The sequence below is a fragment of the Callithrix jacchus genome, chromosome 4 (assembly GCF_049354715.1).
Source record: "Callithrix jacchus isolate 240 chromosome 4, calJac240_pri, whole genome shotgun sequence".
In the NCBI taxonomy this organism is placed as follows: Eukaryota; Metazoa; Chordata; class Mammalia; order Primates; family Cebidae; genus Callithrix; species Callithrix jacchus.
This window is the reverse complement of record NC_133505.1, coordinates 122,926,156-122,946,833: the sequence shown is the minus strand read 5'-3', so window position 1 is coordinate 122,946,833 and position 20,678 is coordinate 122,926,156. Positions and strand designations below refer to the sequence as shown.

The 20,678-nt window shown below is 37.4% G+C and overlaps 1 protein-coding gene and 1 pseudogene across 4 annotated transcripts in view; one reads left to right on the top strand and one right to left on the bottom strand.

Moving 5' to 3' along the window:
• Positions 1-5: 5 nt before the first annotated feature.
• Positions 6-8,228, top strand: LOC103792600 (large ribosomal subunit protein eL29-like; annotated as a pseudogene). Its single transcript, XR_004742033.3, has 3 exons — positions 6-286; positions 3,203-3,328; positions 6,925-8,228. The product of XR_004742033.3 is annotated as a large ribosomal subunit protein eL29-like (transcript).
• Positions 8,229-12,140: 3,912 nt separating this feature from the next.
• Positions 12,141-20,678, bottom strand: part of RWDD1 (RWD domain containing 1) — a 29,153-nt gene continuing 20,615 nt past the window's right edge. For all 3 annotated transcript variants that reach the window (XM_008994945.4, XM_078370761.1, XM_002746891.4), the window contains 4 exons: positions 19,379-19,522; positions 17,955-18,087; positions 17,401-17,463; positions 12,141-15,197 (listed from right to left, as the gene is read on the bottom strand). In XM_008994945.4, the coding sequence (XP_008993193.1) occupies positions 15,076-15,197; positions 17,401-17,463; positions 17,955-18,087; positions 19,379-19,504 (444 nt within the window). In that variant the 5' untranslated portion in view covers positions 19,505-19,522 and the 3' untranslated portion in view covers positions 12,141-15,075. The remainder of the gene's footprint in view (positions 15,198-17,400; positions 17,464-17,954; positions 18,088-19,378; positions 19,523-20,678) is intronic.

The window sequence follows — 20,678 nt, the reverse complement described above, 5'->3', positions numbered from 1 at the left end:
TTGCCAGGATTCGAAGGCGGAGAGTAAGAGAGAGATGAAAATCCTAGCTTTGTGATTCGGTGTAACCCCTGTCCCTCGTTCTATCACAGCCAATCCGACCTAGACCAGTCTTGCTTGGAAAGCCGAGAACTCCTGGTCCCATGCCTTGAGTTCAAAGTACGAAGAATGGCGACCACATGCGACAGACCTTTAGGGGTCTGAGACTTTGATCCAAGTTGTGCTGTGAGGAGCGAGTCGTGCGTTGGTGGAGGGACAGTGTCTTCAGGGAGCGCGTGCGCACGTGTGTGTGAGTCTCTGTGTGTGTGTGTGTGTGTGTGTGTGTGAGAGAGAGAGAGAGAGAGAGAGAGAGAGAGAGAGAGAGAAGGGAGTGAGGGAGGTAGGGAGGGAGGAAGAGCCCGACCTTGGTAATCTTGGAGGTGCAGGTGACCATGGGACCCCAGTGTGCTGACCAGGAGAGCCCAAGCCTCACATTTAGCGTGCATCAGCTACAACCAACCAACTCTAAAGACTTGGAAAATAGACAAAGCAGTCCTGAGTTTTGTTCTTCCCGCTTATAAGGAATCTCCTAATGATTGGGCAGAATATTATCCTTGAGGAGAAGGCAATGCAGAAAACTCATAAATAGGCAATTCATGGGTTAACTGCTTTCAAATAATTGAAATTCAAATGAACACTATATTGGCATAATGCAATTTTTATTTAATAATGTAAATGTAAATTCATAATTTTACAATGATTTAAAGTCAGGATTATGACCATTCATTTATAGTAGGTATATATAGGCAATCTCCAATATGAAGAAGGTATAGAAGTTGGAAAATATCTGAACTTAACTATAAACCATACATTAATTAAAGTCTTTATGTTAATTGTTTTGTATTTTTCTCTTTTTTCTATTATACTTTAAGTTCTGGGGTATATGTGCAAAACATGCAGGTTTGTCTTTCTCTTTTAAAATGTACCAATAAATACTTGGCATTTGACAGTTACATTGATGTAACTTCTATTTAGCAAGATGTTGCTCTAAATTCTAACTTCATGGAAGAACATAATACTCCTCCATTCAGTGTGGGGAGGGAATCGCAGATTAAAATAATTTGATAAAAGCTGTGTGCGCACACACAAAATGTTGAATACAACTTCTGCTGGTACAGACTCTTTAAAGTCAGACATCTGGGATTTAGAATGCTTGGATTTCTAAAAACAAAAGATTAAGATAAACGAGAACAATAAATTCTGTTTTTTTTTTGTGGGTTTCTTCGGTAATTAGTGCAAGAGTTGAAGAAGTTAGTATTTTTTCCCCCTTCATTTCTCCCTTGCAGCTGGCAAGCTATGATGGAGGTTTTACTTTGGGGGCATGGTGGCTCATGCCTCTAATCCCAGAACTTTGGGAGGCCGAGGCAGGTGAATCACCTGAGGTCAGGAGTTTGAGACCAGCCTGGGCAACATGGCGAAAACCCTGTCTCAACAAAAATACAAAAATTAGCCAGGCATTATGGCAGGTGCCTCTAGTCCCAGCTACTCAGGAGGCTGAGGCAGGAGAATCACTTGAACCCCGGAGGCAGAGGTTGCAGTGAGCCAAGATCATGCCATGGCACTGCACTACAGCCTGGGCAACAAAGCAAGACTGTCTTAAAACAAACAAACAAACAAACAAAAAAACAACAACAGACAGACAAACCAGAGAAAGGAACAACATAAGTGTTTGTTACTATTCCTGCTTCATTTTCAGTCCAGAGTCTTATCTCGACTTTGACTCTAGTAATCCTAAATTTGCTTCTTACTGTTCTTAGGATAAAGACGAAAACTCTTTAGCCTATTTATGTTCTCAGTTTTGTACTAAGCTTCATATTAATGTTGGTCTCATAAAATGGGTTACTAAGTGTTTCTTCCTTTTCTGTTTTCCGGAATAGATTATGTAGAACTGGTGTCATTTATTTAAATGTTTAGTAAAATGAGTTTGGAGACTTCTATGTCAGGAAGTTTTTAAACTGCAAATTCACAATTTTAAATTGTTACAGGACTCTTCAGACAATCTCATCTTGGATGCATATTGATAGTTTGCAATTTTAAAGGATTTTATGCATTTCTTCCAAGTTGTTGAACTTACGTTTGCAGAGTTCTTTGTAGTATTCCCTTCTTATCCTTTTAATGTTTGTGGGGTCTGTAGTAATATCTTCTCTTCCATTCTTGATTTTGATAATTTGCCATCTTTTTTTTTTTTTTGTCTCATTGGAGGTTTATCATTCTTATTGGACACTTAAAATTAGCTTTGGCCATTGTTTTTGTTTTCAGTCTCATTGATTTCACTTCTCATTTGTTTGCTTCTCTTTATTTTGTATTTATTTTGCTCTTCTTTTGCTAGTGTCTTGAAGCAGAAGCTTGGATTATTGATTTGAGATTTCTTTTTTTTTTACATATATATATAAGTGTCTAGTGTTTTTTTGTTTTCGTTTTTTTTTTTGAGACACAGTTGCACTCTGTCACCCAGGCTGGAGTACAGTAGCATGATCCTGGCTCACTGCAATCTCCACCTCCCAGGTTCAAGTAATTCTCCTGCCTCAGCCTCCCGAGTAACTGGGATTACAGGCACCCACCATCACACCTGGCTAATTTTTGAATTTTTAGTAGAGAGTGGGTTTCACCATGTTGGCCAGGCTGGTCTCGAACTTCTGACCTCAAGTGATCCACCCACCTCAGTCTCCCAAAGTGCTGGGGATTACAGGTGTGAGCCACCACATCTGGGTGTCTAGTGTTTCATATATTCCTTTTAAACATTCTTTTTAAATTTTTTATTTTATGTATGTATGTATGTATTCATTTATTTATTTGAGACTGAGTTTCGCTCTTGTTGCCCAGGCTGAAATGCAATGGCACAATCTTGGCTCACTTCAACCTCCACCTCCCGGGTTCAAGCGATTACCCTGTCTCAGCCTCCCGGTGCTAGGATTATAGGCGTAAGCCACCATGCTCAGCCTTTTAAGTTTTGGGGTACTTGTGCAGGATGTGCAGGTTTGTTATATAGGCAAACATGTGCCATGGTGGTTTGCTGCACCTATTAACCCATTACCTAGGTATTAAGCGCAGCATGCATTAGCTGTTTTTCTTAATGTTCTCCCTCCTTACCCTCCACCTCCTAACAGGCCCCCATGTATGTTGTTCTATTCCCTGTGTCCATGGGTGTGTTTTTTTTTTTTTTTAGACAGAGTCTCCGTCTGATTTACATGAAGATGAAGAATTCTCAGGAACAGTCTGTGAGGAAATGAAGGTAGCATGACTGGGCAGAGTCAGAAGTTGAACTACAATGCAGTTGCAACAGAGACAACAGGTATTTGAATAGGGAGCTAAGGAACTGGGATGCCCTTCAGAATTCTTCTAAATTGAGAAAGTTTTGTTGTTACAGATGTGAATGCATGACAGCACTTATGCAGCTGTAGCTGAGGGAGGTACAGTCTGCACATCAAAATAATCTTTTACTTATTTTCTTGAATTTTATATATATATAATATTAATGAATTATATATATAAATAAAATAATGGCAAAAAGAAGATGAAGGATTATACTTCCTCATTATAAGTTAATTGTGTAGAGTAAGTGGAATAGATGAAATGTGAAAGACAAGAGATTTCTGAACAAAGTCCCTTGAAAAACTTCCTTCCCTGGTAAGTGACCAATTTGGAACATGTTGATCAATTTTTCTAAATTATTTATATTAAGGACTATTATTATCCTAATTTTGCAGATGAGGAAATTGAGAATCAAGAGTTCAGGAATTCTGTTTCAAGCTCCCACAGTTAAAGAACCTACTATTCCAATTCTCATCATTTTTTCACAAGTCTGACCAACTTTATCATATATCTTCAATACTAAGCAATGTGTCAAATTTTAGTGATGAACTAAAATATTAAGATGTAAATATTAAATCTTCACTATCTTTTTTTTCTCTTGTGCTCAAGCTCCCTGGGGCTGGCTCAAAGTACGCAAGTTCATTATCAGTTGAGTGCCAATATCAGGAAAAGAAAACCCCAACCCTCTTAAATAAAAAGGACAAATGCACAGAGACACTTCCTATCAAATAGAATCCTATAAAATTAGTTGATAGTAGCAAGGAAAGGAACAACACATTAAATGCATACCTTTGAAGATCTGCCTAACTCTCTCCTTTAACATTATTTTCATGGGCTTTAGGGTCAATACCTTTTACCTTATAAAAGAAAACTAATTACCTTGTAAACAGCTTTAGTAACAGATCCTAGTTTATTACAAGGAACTTTACATAGAGATTAATCCAGCTGACATTTTAAAAACAAACTTTAAACATCAGAAAATATATCTAAATTAATATCAAGATTGATCAAGACGGTTTTCAAAAAACTTTATCCCAAAAGTATAGGTGAAACATGTTCTAGATCTGTATTTTCAAGACAGCCTAAGTTCCATCATATAAACAAAAACACCATATATGGAGTATAATTCACTTTAATTTCGTGATTCTACCACATTTAGATATGTTTGGACTGGGTGTGACCAAAATCAATAACCTATTTTTCAATATCTTGGACATGTAGCAATAGCCCATATCCCAGTGATTGTCAGGTCCTTTTATCATGTTTGTTTATCTGTTTGGGGCCAGCAATAACATGGCTTCATTTTGTTCATCCATTGAGTACTATCATTTCAGCAATGAAGCCTCCCTCGCCTGAAACTCCATGTGGTTCCATTCCCAGGCCTTTCTGCCTAATGGTCCTGGGGATGGAGGTCAGGGAACCCTGAAAGCCTTCTTGATCTGCTGAGGACTAGGGTGAGGTGAGTGAGGCACTGGTCTCAGGTGCAAACTTTAAGGAGGCACTAAAACTCACTAATCAAAAGAAATACTATTTTAACACAACATTTATGAAAATCAAAATGTAAAATCTGTAATGAAGAAAATAAACATCAAGATGTTAAATAATACAGATTTTTTCCTTTGCTTCAGACTCCAATATGACTCTGGACTCCACTGTTATTTAAATTAGTTGATAGTAGCAAGGAAAAGAACAACACATTAAATGCATACTTTTGAAGATTTGCCAAACACTCTCCTTTAACATTATTTTCATGGGCTATAGGGTCAATATTTTACCTTTTACCTTTTAAAAGGAAAATAATTACCTTGTAAACAACCCTCCCCACCTTTGCAATAATCTTAAACCTTGAACTTTCACCAGCATTTTTCCAAGTTTTAATACTAGAGGGGAATTCTCAGTCCAACTCCCTTCCTTTCTTCCCCAATGTAGATGCAGTGGCTTGAATTCCACATTCTGAACACACAAACACACACACACACACACATTTTTATCCAAGATTTCCACTGTTAGAAAGCCCTAAGGCCACTTTTTTGCTTCAGCATTGGAAGATCTCCTGAGCAAAATTGTGTTTGAAGTAGAAAAGCCAATTATTTGAATGTTTAGATGAATTAATTCAGGATCATTTTAATCCAGTATATTTAAGAAGTCTAGAAGCTTGTATTTCTAAAGACATATTTAGCATAAACATTCACACTGAATCCAGTAGCTGGGCCAGGTCATCTGCACACATAATTCATCTTGCCACCTGTACACACAATTCACCTTTCCAACTGAAGTGTAGAAAATTTGTTTTTTTTTTTTTTTGTACCATTTTAGCTGCAATAGTCTTGTGTCTTGAAAAATCTAAGTTTTATTGGCAATTTTTTTCTTTCCTTTTCCTTTCTTTTTTCTTTTTAAATATTAATGTCATTTGGGAAGCATCTAATCAAAATAAACCATTTCTGAGTCTTTGAGCTCAGTATTCCATCTTTTAAATTTGGTGTAAATCATAGAAATATAAGATTATGAGTTAAGACCTTTTGAGTTAAGACCAACTAACATATCTACGAGTTGACATATCTTTGGCAGTTTCGATGTCCTCTATATAACCTATCCTCAACATTCTAACCTCATAACTTATCATTACTATCATTAATAACTATTATTTTTGCCCCACTTCAGCCATCTCTAACCTCAAAGAACCACTCTTGAACTTGTCATTATCTGAAAGAACTCAGAAATCTAAGTCTCTTCTGCTTCTCTCCAATCTCAATCTCCCAGGATTCAAATTTTCTCTTTTCCATATTTTCCACTAGAAATATTTGATTTTTTAAAAAGCGATATGTACACTTCCATTTCTCCCCACATAAATGCTTCTTTTGACTTATTTTTTTAATCCAGCTTAAATCCCAAGATACAACAATTTAAACCTGTTCCCATGCATCTTCAAGTTGATTTTATTTATTCACCTAACAAATTACTAGATGAATAATTGTTTCAGATTTCAATGATTGTTTCATCCAATAATTATTTAGTATAGATTCTCTACAAAGCTGTAAATATAAAGCCAAATAAAACACAGCTCCTGCCCTCCAACTGGTCATTTCAAGTATGTTTTTTGAGAAGACTCCTTGGACCATCCCAATCCCAGGTTAACTTAGATGTCCCTCCTTTGTGACCCTTGAGCATCCTTTAGTTTTCATTCAATACTGTATTTATGTGCCCAGAAATATGAGAATACCTCAAGAAGAGCGACTACATCTCTTGTCTCTTACCATCTCACTGCTTAGCATGTGCACATAAGGTTTGGCTGAAAACAATTTGGCTAAAAGTAATTTGACCAAGTGCGTAAAGCAATTTGGCTAATAGATAAATTTTAAGCAGAATAGTAGTGTAAAGAAATATTTGTTACTGGTTTTAAAATCTGTAAAAAAACTAGTATACTGAGGGTAAAGTGTATGGCAGTTTTCCAAAGCTCTGTGTGTCTTTTAGTATTTCTATCCATATTTCTAAATTAACAAAGGGGTGCTCCTTTTGTCACATTTTTATTTATCCCAAGCTATATATCTGACAAATTGCATATTTTAAAAATTACAGGGGCCAGATGTGGTGGCTTACACCTGCAATCCCTAGCACTCTGAGAGGCCCGGGCATGCAGATTGCTTGAGCTCAGGAGTCAAGACCAGCCTGAGCAACATGGTGAAACCAATCTCTACAAAAAATACAAAAACAAACAAACAAACAAAAAAATTAGCCAGGTGTGGTGGCGCATGCCTGTATTCCCAGCTACCTTGGGGGCCGAAGTGGGAGGATGGCTTGAGCACCGGAGGGCAAGGCAGCAGTGAGCTGAGATCACACCACTGCATTACAGCCTGGGTGACAAAGTGAGATTGTGTCTCAGAAAAAAAAAAATACTTTGTGTTACACAACAGTAGTACAAAAGGACTCATTTATACACTCAACAAGTATTTAAAGACTGCCTGCTCTCTGCTAGGCATTAATCTCATAGTAACAATAAACTGGGGAGCAGACAGACAAGACCCGTACATTCTGGTGGATTCCACTTTTGAACAGAAATGACTAGAAAAGCCTCTGACTAGAAACTTATGCAACCAGATACCAATATCATACATCATTAAGTGGAAGTATTTATAAGTTTTCTAATGTACTTTTCCATTTTGATTTTCCTATATAAATGGGCACTGTCAAACAATAAGAAATAGGAAATAAGAAACTGATCATATTCAAATAATAAAAATGGTATTAAAAATCTGAGATTTGGGGAACCGCGGCTTAGGTGCAGATATGGCCAAGTATATGAACCACACCACACACAACCAGTCCTGAAAATGGCACAGAAATGGTATCAAGAAACCCCAATCACAAAGATACGAATCTCTTAAGGGCGTGGACCCCAAGTTCCTGAGGAACATGCGCTTTGCCAAGAAGCACAACAAGAAGGGCCTAAAGAAGATGCAGGCCAACAATGCCAAGGCCATGAATGCACATGCCGAGGCCAATAAGGCCCTCGTAAAGCCCAAGGAGGTTAAGCTCAAGATCCCAAAGGGTGCCAGCCGCAAGCTCCATCGACTTGCCTACAATGCCCACTCCAAGCTTGGGAAGTGTGCTTGTGCATGCATTGCCAAGGGGCTCAGGCTCTGCCAGCCAAAGGTCAAGGCCAAGGATCAAACCAAGGCCCAGGCTGCAGCTCCAGCGTCAGTTCCAGCTCACGCTCCCAAAGGTGCCCAGGCCCCTACAAAGGCTTCAGAGTAGATATCTCTGTCTGCCAACGTGAGGACAGAACGACTAGTGCGACCCCCTGGGGCTGCCGTCTGCATAGGGCTGGGGTCCTCCTGTGCTATTTGTACAAATAAACCCGAGGCAGGAAAAGAAAATATGAGATTTAGGATAGGTGAAACGTTTCTTTCTCTTTTAAATAAAACCCAAATCAATTTTCAGTTCCATCCTTCTACTCAAAAGTGTATTTGAATAACTGGTAAATTATTATTAATAAAAGCAGGAATATTAGTGATCTGGCAATTTTATTGGTGTTTTTAAGACATAGTTGTAATAGAAAAATTTTAATTTGGCTGGGCGTGGTGGTTCACGCCCGTAATCCCAGCACTTTGGGATGCCAAGGCGTGCGGATCACCTGAGTTCAGGAGCTCAAGACCAGCCTGACCAACCTGGTGAAACCCCTTCTCTACTAAAAAATACAAAAATTATCCACATGTAGTGGTGGGTGGCTGTAATCCCAGCTACTCGGGAGGCTGAGGCAGAAGAATCACTTGAACCTGGGAGGCAGAGGTTGCAGTGAGCCAAGATTACGGCACTGTACTCCAGCCTGGACGTCAGAGCCAGACTCTGTCTCAAAAAAAAAAGAAAGAAAAATTTTAATTTATAAATGACTTATTGATAAAATAGCAGGTGAATAATTTTTCAATAATATATGTGGTAGGAAGGGCTTAGTTTGCATGGACTACAAGCTTGGTAAATAATTGAAATGACCTTTGCTCCCATCCTACTTCCTTAGCCTTCCACAATATGGCTCCAACATAACTTTCTAATCTTATTTTCTGGTAGGCACCTAACAACTATTGTTCTCCAGGAAATCTGACTGAAAAAATTATCAATGTGAAACTAATTTGTTGAAAGCAATTTAGAAATTGGCCTAAAGCTACTGAGAGAATGGTGGCAAATATGACTTTGATTGAAATGCCAAGTTTGGCCGGGCGTGGTGGCTCACGCCTGTAATCCCAGCACTTTGGGAGGCCGAGGCAGGTGGATCACAAGGTCAAGAGATCGAGACCATCCTGGTCAACATGGTGAAACCCTGTCTCTACTAAAAATACAAAAAATTAGCTGGGCATGGTGGCACATGCCTGTAATCCCAGCTACTCAGGAGGCTGCGGCAGGAGAATTGCCTGATCCCAGGAGGCGGAGGTTGCAGTGAGCCGTGATTGCGCCATTGCACTCCAGCCTGGGTAACAAGAGCTAAACTCCGTCTCAAAAAAAAAAAAAAAAAAAAAAAAAAAAAATGCCAAGTTCATCAAAACTATAATTTTGTTGTTATTGCGAAGTTTTATTTTAGTATTGGTGTAAGAGCACATCACGATGTGGCTTTGCAACCCTTAGTCTTTGCTAAATATTTTATTTTTCCTTTTAAAAAAAATTAAAACTTTTTTTCTTTTATGTTTCCAATTTATTTTCAGCCAATAATCCCATGATGCATAATCCCAATGATGACATCATTGTTCATTATGTAAAATTTGAAAACAATCTAAATATTCAACAGTAAAGGATTTTCAGAGCTAAACACCCTTTGTCTTTCTGTGGAGAGATGAAAAGTCAAGAAAACTAATGGAGGGGCAGGCGCAGTGGCTCATGCCCGTAATCCCAACACTTTGGGAGGCTGAGGTGGGTGGATCACTTGAGGTTGGGAGTTCAAGACCAGCCTGACCAAAATGGAGAACCCCTGTATCAATAAAAATGCAAAATTAACCGGGCGTGATGGCACATGCCTGTAATCCCAGCTACTCGGGAGGTTGAGGCAGGAGAATTGCTTGAACCTGGGAGGTGAAGGTTACAGTGAACCGAGATCACAGCATTGCACCCCAACCTGGGCAACAGAGCGAGCCTCTATCTCTAAATAAATAAATAAATAAATAAAACTAATGGAGACTATTCTTTCCAGGAGAACAGCTGCAATGGCAGAGATAGGTAGTAGCTCTAAGAAGATGGTCTAGGAAGTATTTTTTAAGATAAGTAAATATGTGGTAGAAATTGCCAAAAGGTGGAAAAGCAAAACTAAATATAACAATTATTTTAAAATTCATAATGTTAATTATGCAAGAAAATTAAAAAGCCTTGGTGAACTGGGCAGAACCTCTTCTCTCTCTCTTTTTGAGACAGAGTCTCACTCTGTCACCCAGGCTGTAGTGTAGTGGCACAATCTCGTCGGCTCACTGCAACCTCTGCCTCTGGGTTCAAGCAATTCTCTTGCCTCAGCCCCCCGAGTAGCTGGGGCTACAGGCACAGGCTGCCACACCTGGCTAATTTTTTGTAGTTTTTTAATAGAGACGGGGTTTCACCGTGTTGCCCAGGCTAGTCGCGAACTCCTGAGCTCAGGCAATCTGCCCGCCTTCGCCTCCCAAAGTGCTGGGATTACAGGCGTGAGCCACCGTGCCTGGCCCTCTCTCTTTTTCACTTCGATTATTTAAAAACATCCCCACTAGTTTTTCTTTTTATCACTTGCTATCTCTGCCCTCCCCTCACCTCCTTTGCAGTAACCCACTGCTATCTTTCTCCTCACTTGGTTCAGTATTTCCTGAATATTTAGCTACATGATAGGATTATCAACAACGAAAATACTATTTAACATTGATGGTTCAGGACCGTGGACAGCAGCACTCACGCTGGGAATGGGGCTTGCTGAAATTGCAGTGACTTCGAAAGTACGGTCTATTTTAGAGTAAGTGTGTTGGCATGGCTACAAATGGATAAGGTGATGGTGAGAATATTAAAACCCATGGCTGAATTACATTTTTTTCTTCCCTTCATGGCGAGGGAAAAATCATTGACATTATCATGAAGAAAGTCACATAGTAGGACTCAGACACCTTAATTGAATAAACTTTTCACCCTAATGATAGAGTGGCTCAATACATGGGCGTATTTGATGACTCTTTTAAAGTTATCATTCCAAATCAATAACTGCAAAGCAAATGTGTGCATTTTTTTTTACAGTGCTGTCCATGGTGTCAATGAAAATAAAGATGTTAACAGTTGAACTAAAAAATGAGAACTGAGTTGAGATTCAGGCACTAACACAGGATAATGCAAATTAGTTTTAGATGTGAAATTAAAAACATCATTGGCTATTTTTACAATAAAATTTTAAAAGTCCTTTCATGACCTTGTCCAACAATTTAAATGACCCTGTCATCCACCTTCTGACACAAGTCACTTAAGCAAATGGTTACTTAAAACTTCATCAATGGAAGCCTGAAAATTTAACAATATACATTTCAGGTAGCATTCTTTCATCTCTGTTATCCTGAAACAGTTCCTAAACAGAAAACAAACTAATTCCACTCAAATTTACATGTTTACATAAACTCACATTTCATGTGTCATCTCTTCTGAAGTCTTTTTCTAGAATTAGTCCCTACAGTTCTTGACGTGTGTGACTCTCATTTTGACACAAGCATACAATGCCTCCAACTTTTGCGGCCTGGTGCTTATGTCCTCTGAAAGACAAACATTGAGAGCCATTTGAAGTAGTTCACCTGCTTTCTGTTACATTTCATTACACTTAAAAGGGCTGGCATACAAATATTAAAAACTTACAAATCATCTTTCTTCTGGAATTCTAGAGTGCATCTCTGCTTCTTGGCACATATATCTCTGGAGTATGACAGTACAACTGGTGAAATCATCCTTTAAATTGATGAGATGCTATTGATCACTCCTCTTAGTTTTACCCCAACTGGCAAATGTTCACATAACCATGTAGATATGTTGCCTTAAATCAGCATTTATCCAACTTTTTCCCTAAGGCATTCACCTCTGCCGGCAAAAGTACATGAAGTAAAGCAGAATCTAGAAGCATTATTCAAAGTTGTAGATGGCAAATAGAACATTTCTTTGAACTCTCATGCTTTACCTTGAAATACATTAAAATTTTGCAGTCTATGCTTTACCTTGAAATACATTAAAATTTTGCAGTCTATTCTAGAATTAATTCTTTCAACAAATATTAGGTGCCTACTACATGCCAGGCATTATTACAGGGACACAGTAATGAATAAACATATTTGTGTTTGTTTTAATGTAGTAACATTTTGATACAACTGGCATGAGTAGAAAAACAAAAACTTTACCAAATCCAAGAGCAAAACCGATAATCCAAGATGGAACAATTATTGCTTCAAATACCCCTAGTTATGCTATTGCAACCTGAGAGTCTATTTGCACCCATTTGAGCAGCATAGTCTTGGGCTAATTCCCAGAATACAAAGCCAACAGTAAATATTCACTCTAGATGAAAATATTTGAGAGTATTCTTAGAACTAACCAGGTTGTCTTCATTTTACCATTAGGTTCTGCCTTTAGGTTCTGGCAAAGGTGGACATCCACTTTAATACCTGGAGAAACGTACAAAACTTATTCTTCAAAATAACATGAAGGGAAGGGGGATATCATTCTTGACACTTCAAAGTTAAGCCTTCATTGACTTCAGCACCACATTACTAACAATTGCTCTTTAAAAAAAAAAAAGCCTTAATTGAGCAGCTTCTTCCAGGTTCTTATGCATCTGCTGATACACTTCATAAAGATGGGAAAAGCAAAATCTCACACAGGACAAATTTTTGGATTTCTCTTTGCAGAGAAATGCTGAACATTCCTGTTATTTCATTCTATTGGTCTGGGATTGAGGCTCACATGAAGATTCCTTGAAAAGTATTAAACTCCTTAATGGTAATTTTATCTTAAACAATTTGCTTTTGATTTTTGGTCTAACTCCAAAAATAAATGAGGGATTAATATTGCTGTTTGTGCATATATGGCATATGTATTTTTTACTGGAGGCTCCTCTTTTCAATAGCTTTATAAATTTATAATAGCACAAGTGGTTTCTTATTGGGGTTAAGAGTCAGTCCTCCAAAACTGCAGTGACTGAAGAACTTGCATGAAGCCTGACTCTCCTACCTGGAGCCACCTAGTCAATCAACCCAAATTATTACAAAGGACTCTGTGCATGCATGTTAATGTGTTTCTCTTATAGACAATGTATGACCCCCAAAATTCAAACTCCTTCAGACTGGTTAATTAGAGAAGAGGTAAAGAAAATACCAAAATATATCGACTTCACGACTACAGGACAGTGGTTCTTAACCCAGAAAAGAGGTGCCTCCAGTAAAAAATACATATGCCATATATGATCAGAATCATCTGCAGAACTAGTATGAGACTTTGCTGTTTTAAAAATTCAAATTGTGGATCAGTGTTCATAAATCTAACCTGAGGGGCCTAGGAATACCTTTTAGAAACTCCACATATGATTCTAATTTAAAGACTATAAGACTGCTATGGTTTGGATATTTGTCCTCGCCAAATCCCACATTGAAATTTAATCCCCAGTGTGATGGTGTTTGAAGATAGCGCCTAGAGGGGTGTTTGGGTTATGGCAAGTAGATCCCTCATAAATAGATTAATGCCCTCCTGTGGGGAGCATGGGTAAGGGAGTTCTTGCTTTATTAGTTCCCACCAAAGCTAGTTTTTAAAATTTACTTATTTTTTTGAGATAGCGTTTCACTCTTGTTGCCTAGGCTGGAGTGCAATGGCGAGATCTAAGCTCACTGCAACCTCTGCCTACTGGGTTCAAGAGATTGTCCTGCACCAGCCTCCCACGTAGCTGGGATTACAGGCATGAGCCATCATGCCCGGCTACTTTTGTATTTTTTTTAGTAGAGACGAGGTTTCTCCATGTTGGTCAGGCTGGTCTTGAATTCCCAACCTCAGGTGATCCACCTGCCTTGGCCTCCCAAAGTGTTCAGATTACAGGCATGAGCCACTGCACCTGGCCTCAGCTAGTTAAAAAGAAAAGCTTGGCACTTCTACCCTCACTCTCTGGCCATGTGTTCTCTACACACACAGTACCCCTTCCCCTTCTACCATGAGTGGAAACAGCCTGGGGCCCTCACCAGATGCAGATGCCCAATCTATGTGCATGGATGTTAATGTGTTTCTCTTGTAGACAATGTACAACCCCAAAATTCAACCTCCTTCAGACTGCTTACAATTACAAAATATATAGACTTCATGACTACAGGACAGTAGTTCTTAAGCCAGATTGTGCATCAGAATGATCTGCATGCAATTTTGCTGTTTTAAAAATTCAGATTGGGAATCCATGTTCATAAATCTAACCTGAGAGGGGCGTCAGAATGCAAATGTTTTAGGAACTCCACATATGATTCTAATTTAAATACTGTAAGATCACTTTCCAGTCTTTATCTCTTTTTGTTTTTTGAGATGGAGTTTTGCTCTTGTTACCCAGGCTGGAGTGCAATGGTGCGATCTCGGCTCACCGCAATCTCTGCCTCCTGGGTTCAGGTCCAGTCTTTATCATACCTTCCAGCCATCCAGAATTGTAAGTCAAATAAACCTTTTTCTTTATAAACTACCCAGCCTCAGATATTCCTTCACAGCAACACAAAATGGACTAAAACAAAGACTAAAGTTCATTTTACTCCCGATGATAATATAGCCTCCGGGTTTTGTTAAGATTTAAATTTAGTGTGCCTGGAGGCTAGAATCTGGATGTTTTAACGTGCTAGTTACCTCAGTCTTCTCACACTTCATATAAAAGACAACACCTGAAATCCAAAAATAGTCAAAGTCTCCAGAGTAGAAATTCCAAGTTATTCCATTTCCTGTGTATAAACTCACTCATGTGCACAGCAGGAGCCTAACTTCAAGTCTTGGTGTTATAGGCAGGATCTCTCTCAAATACGAGATGATTTTAAATACATAACCTTGTGCTCACCAGTAAGAAGCCTTGAACATTTTATATTTGAAATTTTAAGGTCAGTTTATTAAGTTCAATGATGAAAGCTATCAGAAGAATATTCTCCTGAAAATAATTTTTTCCTAGAAAAAAAGAAAGGAAAATTAAAACCCTCTGAGCATAGCCACAGATGCTGTGGCAGTCAAGCCTCTCTGCAGATGGGGACTGTCCATTCATTAATCAGCTGAGTCACTCTCTGGGTCAGCAGGAGTGTAGTCTGGATCATCTTCATCATCCTCTAACTCCAAGTCATCCATTTCTTGGAACAAAGACTCATCTACCTCCACATTGTTTCCAGCTGCAAAAGGGGAAAAAAAATCCAGCTTTAGTTTTATACTCAGAAATAAAAGATACAACTCATTGGCAAACCAAACAGAAATCTCCAAATCTGCATGTGTTGTAGGAGTGATGAAATCCCAAACTACTACTATTACTATTAGTACATATCATATCAACAGTGATTTGTATTGGTCAGTAGAGACTCTGAAATTTTAAGAGCAACTTCAGGTTTCCAGCTCATAGTCTAAAAATCCAGTTATTAAAAAAACCTTACTAGAATTATTTATAATGTAGCATGTTGTCAGTTGAAGACAACAATGATATGTTCTCCTGGTTATAGAAAATTGACTATCATTGACCATGGGACTGGTATGAGGAGTTATCTATCTCTTCCAGTAGTAGCAGATAAGCACATTGTTAAAGCTCAGCCATACTTGTTGATTAATGGATTTGACTTGATCTTCATTCTCACTCAGTTCCCCTTTTAACCAATGGTATGCCTTTAGTTACAATTTCTAAGGCCTACAGGAAACAATACCCAGGCTCTGCATTAAATATCTTCACTCTTCAGTGTGTCTGAAGTAGATAAAAGTATGATACTAAAGCACTCTTAGATCACCACAAATTATTCATCTTCCTCCCCTGTCAAACTCTAGTCTATTGACATTCAATTCAATGAAAATATAAAGAGAATGAGTCCCGTTTCATGCCTATGAGCAATTCAGCAATAAAATACAATTAAGTCCTGGCCAAAGAATAACGGGCTCTGTCTAGGAGATATAGCAAAGACATCATGGAGCAAATGAAGTCTGAAATATCTTCATGATAAATTTGAATCCACCAAGAAAAGGAGCCAGGATGAAGCAATTTTAGGTAGAAGAATATGCAAAGGCAGAGAGAAAATGTAAGACCTGAATAATTTTAACTGGAAGATGAAATTCCTGAGAAAAAATACCTGAAATTAATGTAGATGAGGGCCAGATTGAGAAAGACTGTGTACGTCATTCTCTCTCTAAGCAGTGAAAACCATCAAAGGATTTTAAGGAGAGAAATTTTATAATTAAATATGGGTTTAAAAATACCATCTCACAGGAAGTGACTATAGAATAGGTAATGGCACTAGGAGGAGGAAAAGATTTAGGGAAATAATTTAAGAAGCTACCATAAAAATCTAGGCGAAAATGACAAAACAGTTAAATCAGAAAAGGAAAAGGTATCAAAAACTTTAAAATGTTGACTGTCAGTAAAGGCCTAGCTTAGATTAGAAAGCATTTAGCAGTAAGCTACATCAACACTGCTTCTTAACCTTCTTCAGCAGGTAATCCAGAACAAGGGTGAAAGGCCAGAAAGAAGCTAAAGGATTCCCAACTGGCAAGACAGAAATAACAAAAGGTTAATAAAGTACAGAACTCTAGAATGCTATCAGAGGTGTGACTGAGTATGGAGCCCAGTTTAAGAAAATACATGTAGGCCATTAGCTCCCAAGGGCAGAGAATTGGCCTATACTGTACTCTGCTGTATCCTCAATGGCCAGGACAGTGCAATAAATATTTGTAAGTGAATGGATGATGGACAGATGGAAGAGAAGAAAAGGACAGGTGATAGAAGAGAAGCACAAGGGACTAGATACTCCAAATATAGCAAGAGTCATATGACAGGCTGGTGAGAGGGAATGCTAGGAGTTAAACATCTGAGGTTTTTACAAGCTCCACAACAGACCGTGGAATAGTTTTCACGGATTTGTGATACTAGAAACTTCAAGAAAACAGGTCACGTGAGTCACAATAACCTAGTTTACTAGTTGTAAGAGGATAGTGTGATCATTATTGTCTATTTCTATCTTTGATATTGCTTAAGTTATCAAAAAATTTAAAATATATATTGCTATAGAATTACAACATTCATTTCAAATGTATAAATTGGCCAACCACTAGAATTTATTCTTCAAAATATATTTTTTAACAACATTGGAAGGAAAAATATACAATAAATAAAGTTCAGTTTGATTTTCATGGTTCAAAACTAAACAGACTGCATTATATACATATGGAATTCTTTTTTTCCTTTTTTTTTTAAATATTGACAGGGGCTCACTGTGTTTCCCAGTCTGGGCTCAAACTCCTGGGCTCAAGCTATCCTCCTGACTTGGCTTTCCAAAGTGCTGGATGACAGGTGTGAGCTACTGTGCCTGTCCTACATGTGGAATTCTAGTATTATCTTACCATCCTCCAAGAACTGGATATCAGATGTGTCAAGATTATGATCTGTTTCAAATAGTTGTTTCCCTAAAAAAAAAAAAAAAGTTTAATTCAAATGGCATAGTTTTTCTCCATTTTCATTACAACACTAAAAAATAAAATCCAAGAAAGCAAGTTTGAAAACCTTTTTCTCTGTGAATTTCAATAAATTTTTGAACCTATTCAATAGCTAAATGGCAAGTGAAATGTAACTGCATTAAGATGGAACAAGTGAAAACCTAGTCTTCCTGAGGGTACTAGAAAAACAAATGGGTTTGACTCTACTACTTCTAAGACATGATCCTGAATGTCTTTCTATTGCAGGATCTAGCAATTATAATACTAATATCAAAGATAAGCCATACAAATTAATTATAAATTATGAGTGGAGAAATATCTTATAGATATGTTTTCTCTTTTTTGTCCTAGATGCCTATGTACATTATTTTCTTACAGAAATCTGTCCAAACGATCCTCTTGCTATATAAAAAATGATACAGGAGGGTTTAGGAAGAACAGGAATGGCAAAAGAATCATACCACTTAATTTATTTTTTCCTGCTTGTTCTTCTTCTTTCATCCTTTTCTTTTTAATTTCCAAGAGTTCTGCATCAAACTTGGCCTTCCAATTTAAGAAATTCTCAATTGTAACTGGAGTGCCATGGAATAATTGCTTAGAAAATTAAAAAAAAAAAAAGTCACCAGATTAATGAAACAGCAGTTTTAACAAATAAATCCTAATGGTATCTTCTAAACAAGTAAACACAACCCCTTATAAGAAAAACAGAAAAATTAATGTTTGAAATTTTGAAATATTTAATCTGATTTCTGCCTGCACTGTCTACTCTCATTGGTTTTGGCAACATACTTTGAAGTAGTCCATTTTTTTTCTTATTATAAAAAACAAAGATAATATACAATGTATTCACTGTATTTACCACCATAGCTATTCATTGTTAAGAAAAAAGTTGTTACTGTCAAATATAATTTGGTTGTGTCCTCACCCAAATCTCAACTTGAATTATGTCTCCCAGAATTTCCATGTGTTGTGGGAGGGACCGAGGAGGAGGTAACTGAATAATGGGGGCCTGTCTTTCCTGTGCTATTCTCGTGATAATAAGTGTCAAGACATCGGATGAATTTACCAGGGGTTTCTGCTTTTGCTTCTTCCTTTTTCTCTTGCCACTGCAATGTAAGAAGTGCCTTTCACCTCCCACTATTCTGAGGCCTCCCCAGCCATGTGGAACTATAAGTCCAATTAAACCTCTTTTTGTTCCCAGTTTTGGGTATGTCTTTATCAGCAGCATGAAAATGAACTAATACACTGTCAGTATTGATAAGTTTTAAATACACATCAATTTCTAATGTTAAATCATTGCTTTATCACTTCATTTCAAAATCTGAGGCTTTCTTTACAATTAGTAACTATTTAATTCACTGTAGTATAGGAGATTTATAATTCTAAACTCTATACTAACTTTGTCCAACCCATACATAGCCTGTGGACCACATGCAGCCCAGGACAGCTTTGAATGCGGCCCAACACAAATTCGTAAACTGTCTTAAAACATGAGACTCTTTTGCATTTTTTTTTTTTTAGCTCATCAGCTATTAATGTATTTTATGTATGGCCTAAGACAATTCTTCTTCCAATGTGGCCCAGTGAAGCCAAAAAATTGGACACCCCTGCTCCATATCATAGGTGAAATTATTTATACTTCTTGGTCTTACTTGCATGAGTTTTACTAACTTCTACTGATTATCATTCATTATTCAAACTATGCTACCAACCAAATGAGGGACTTCTACAATTTTATTCTTAATAAAACTTTACTAAAATTTACTTTTATTTTTGTGATTTCCAAAAAAAAGAAATACTGCTATTGATCAAAAAAACCCTCAAAACCCAAACAAGCAACCAAAACTGATTTAAGAATAAAAGAAAACAAGGCTTATAAATATACCTTTTCAGCTTCTTCTGCTTCTTTTTCTTTTTGTTTCTTTTCTTCTTCTCTTCTAGTTTTTATCTGATCTACTATTTCGTTTAATTTTTCTTGCACAGCTGTCACTAGAGTAAAGATCATCACCATACCAAGATTTTCTTCAGCCTATGTAACAAAAAAAGGTGATGAGCATTACACTCTCAGAAAAATAAAAATCCATACATTTATAATGATTACCAATTCAGTTATACCCTATGTTCATACAGTTCAATAAAAGATCATTTAAGTGAGCATATATATATAAATAAGGTTATTTAAAAAGTCATATAAATATGCCATATCCAATCTGAAACAGATACTGTATTTCAGTAAATTCTATTTAATAATCATATAGGTAAAATTCAGAAAACTATTTCCTATAGTAATTGGTAACATCCTTTCTCCAGCATGTTTTCAATATTTAGTTCTTTTTGACTATTTTAAGAGCTGCGACAATGAACTGCATTTTGGGGCCAGAGTGAGTTCTAAAATAATACAATAATAAAGAATGTAGGAAATACTGTAGTTTATTTGTCTCAACCTTTTTTTCTTTAGATTTGAAATAGTTTAAAACCAAATATAAAAGCATCTCAAACTCATAAGGAATATAAACTCAAAAGGCTATTAGGAAGTTGGTCATTTGAAGGCAGAAAAAAATAACAAGATAGGGTTCCAAAGAAGAAGACAAAAATAATTTTAAAATTTACTAGCCAGACAGTGCTAGAAGCAGAGATTACTAAGCATTTCTTTGACAAGGCTGCCCTCAGCAGCATCTCAGTAGGTATTGCATCTTCTGGGCCCTCTGTGAGTACTAGGCTTCAAGCTAGCTCCTACAATCCAACTCACTGGGACTTTTCTGTGGTGTTTCTATGGTAACAATCCTAAATCTATGACTAAACAAGCCTCTCTCCTGAGTGGCAGACCCATATTAAAACTGACTATTTTATGGCAGACTTGATGTCCTACAGTCAACTCAACACAAAACCATCATCTCCTCAAAACCTATTCCTGGATCATCAGTCTCTGCAAATCATACCACCACCTACCCAGCCTGAACATCCCCATCCCATCATAAACTCCATCACTGCTTCTTATCTATTCTAAATGTCATATAAGTCTGTCCATCACACTGTTATAAGCCTAGTCCTGAGTACCATCATTTTCAGCTTGGAATATAAGAAACTCCTAACTGTTCTTCTTAAAAGCTATAATCTTAAAACTTAACATCAACTTCCCCTGACCACTCAATACACACACACACACACACACACACAAAGAGAGA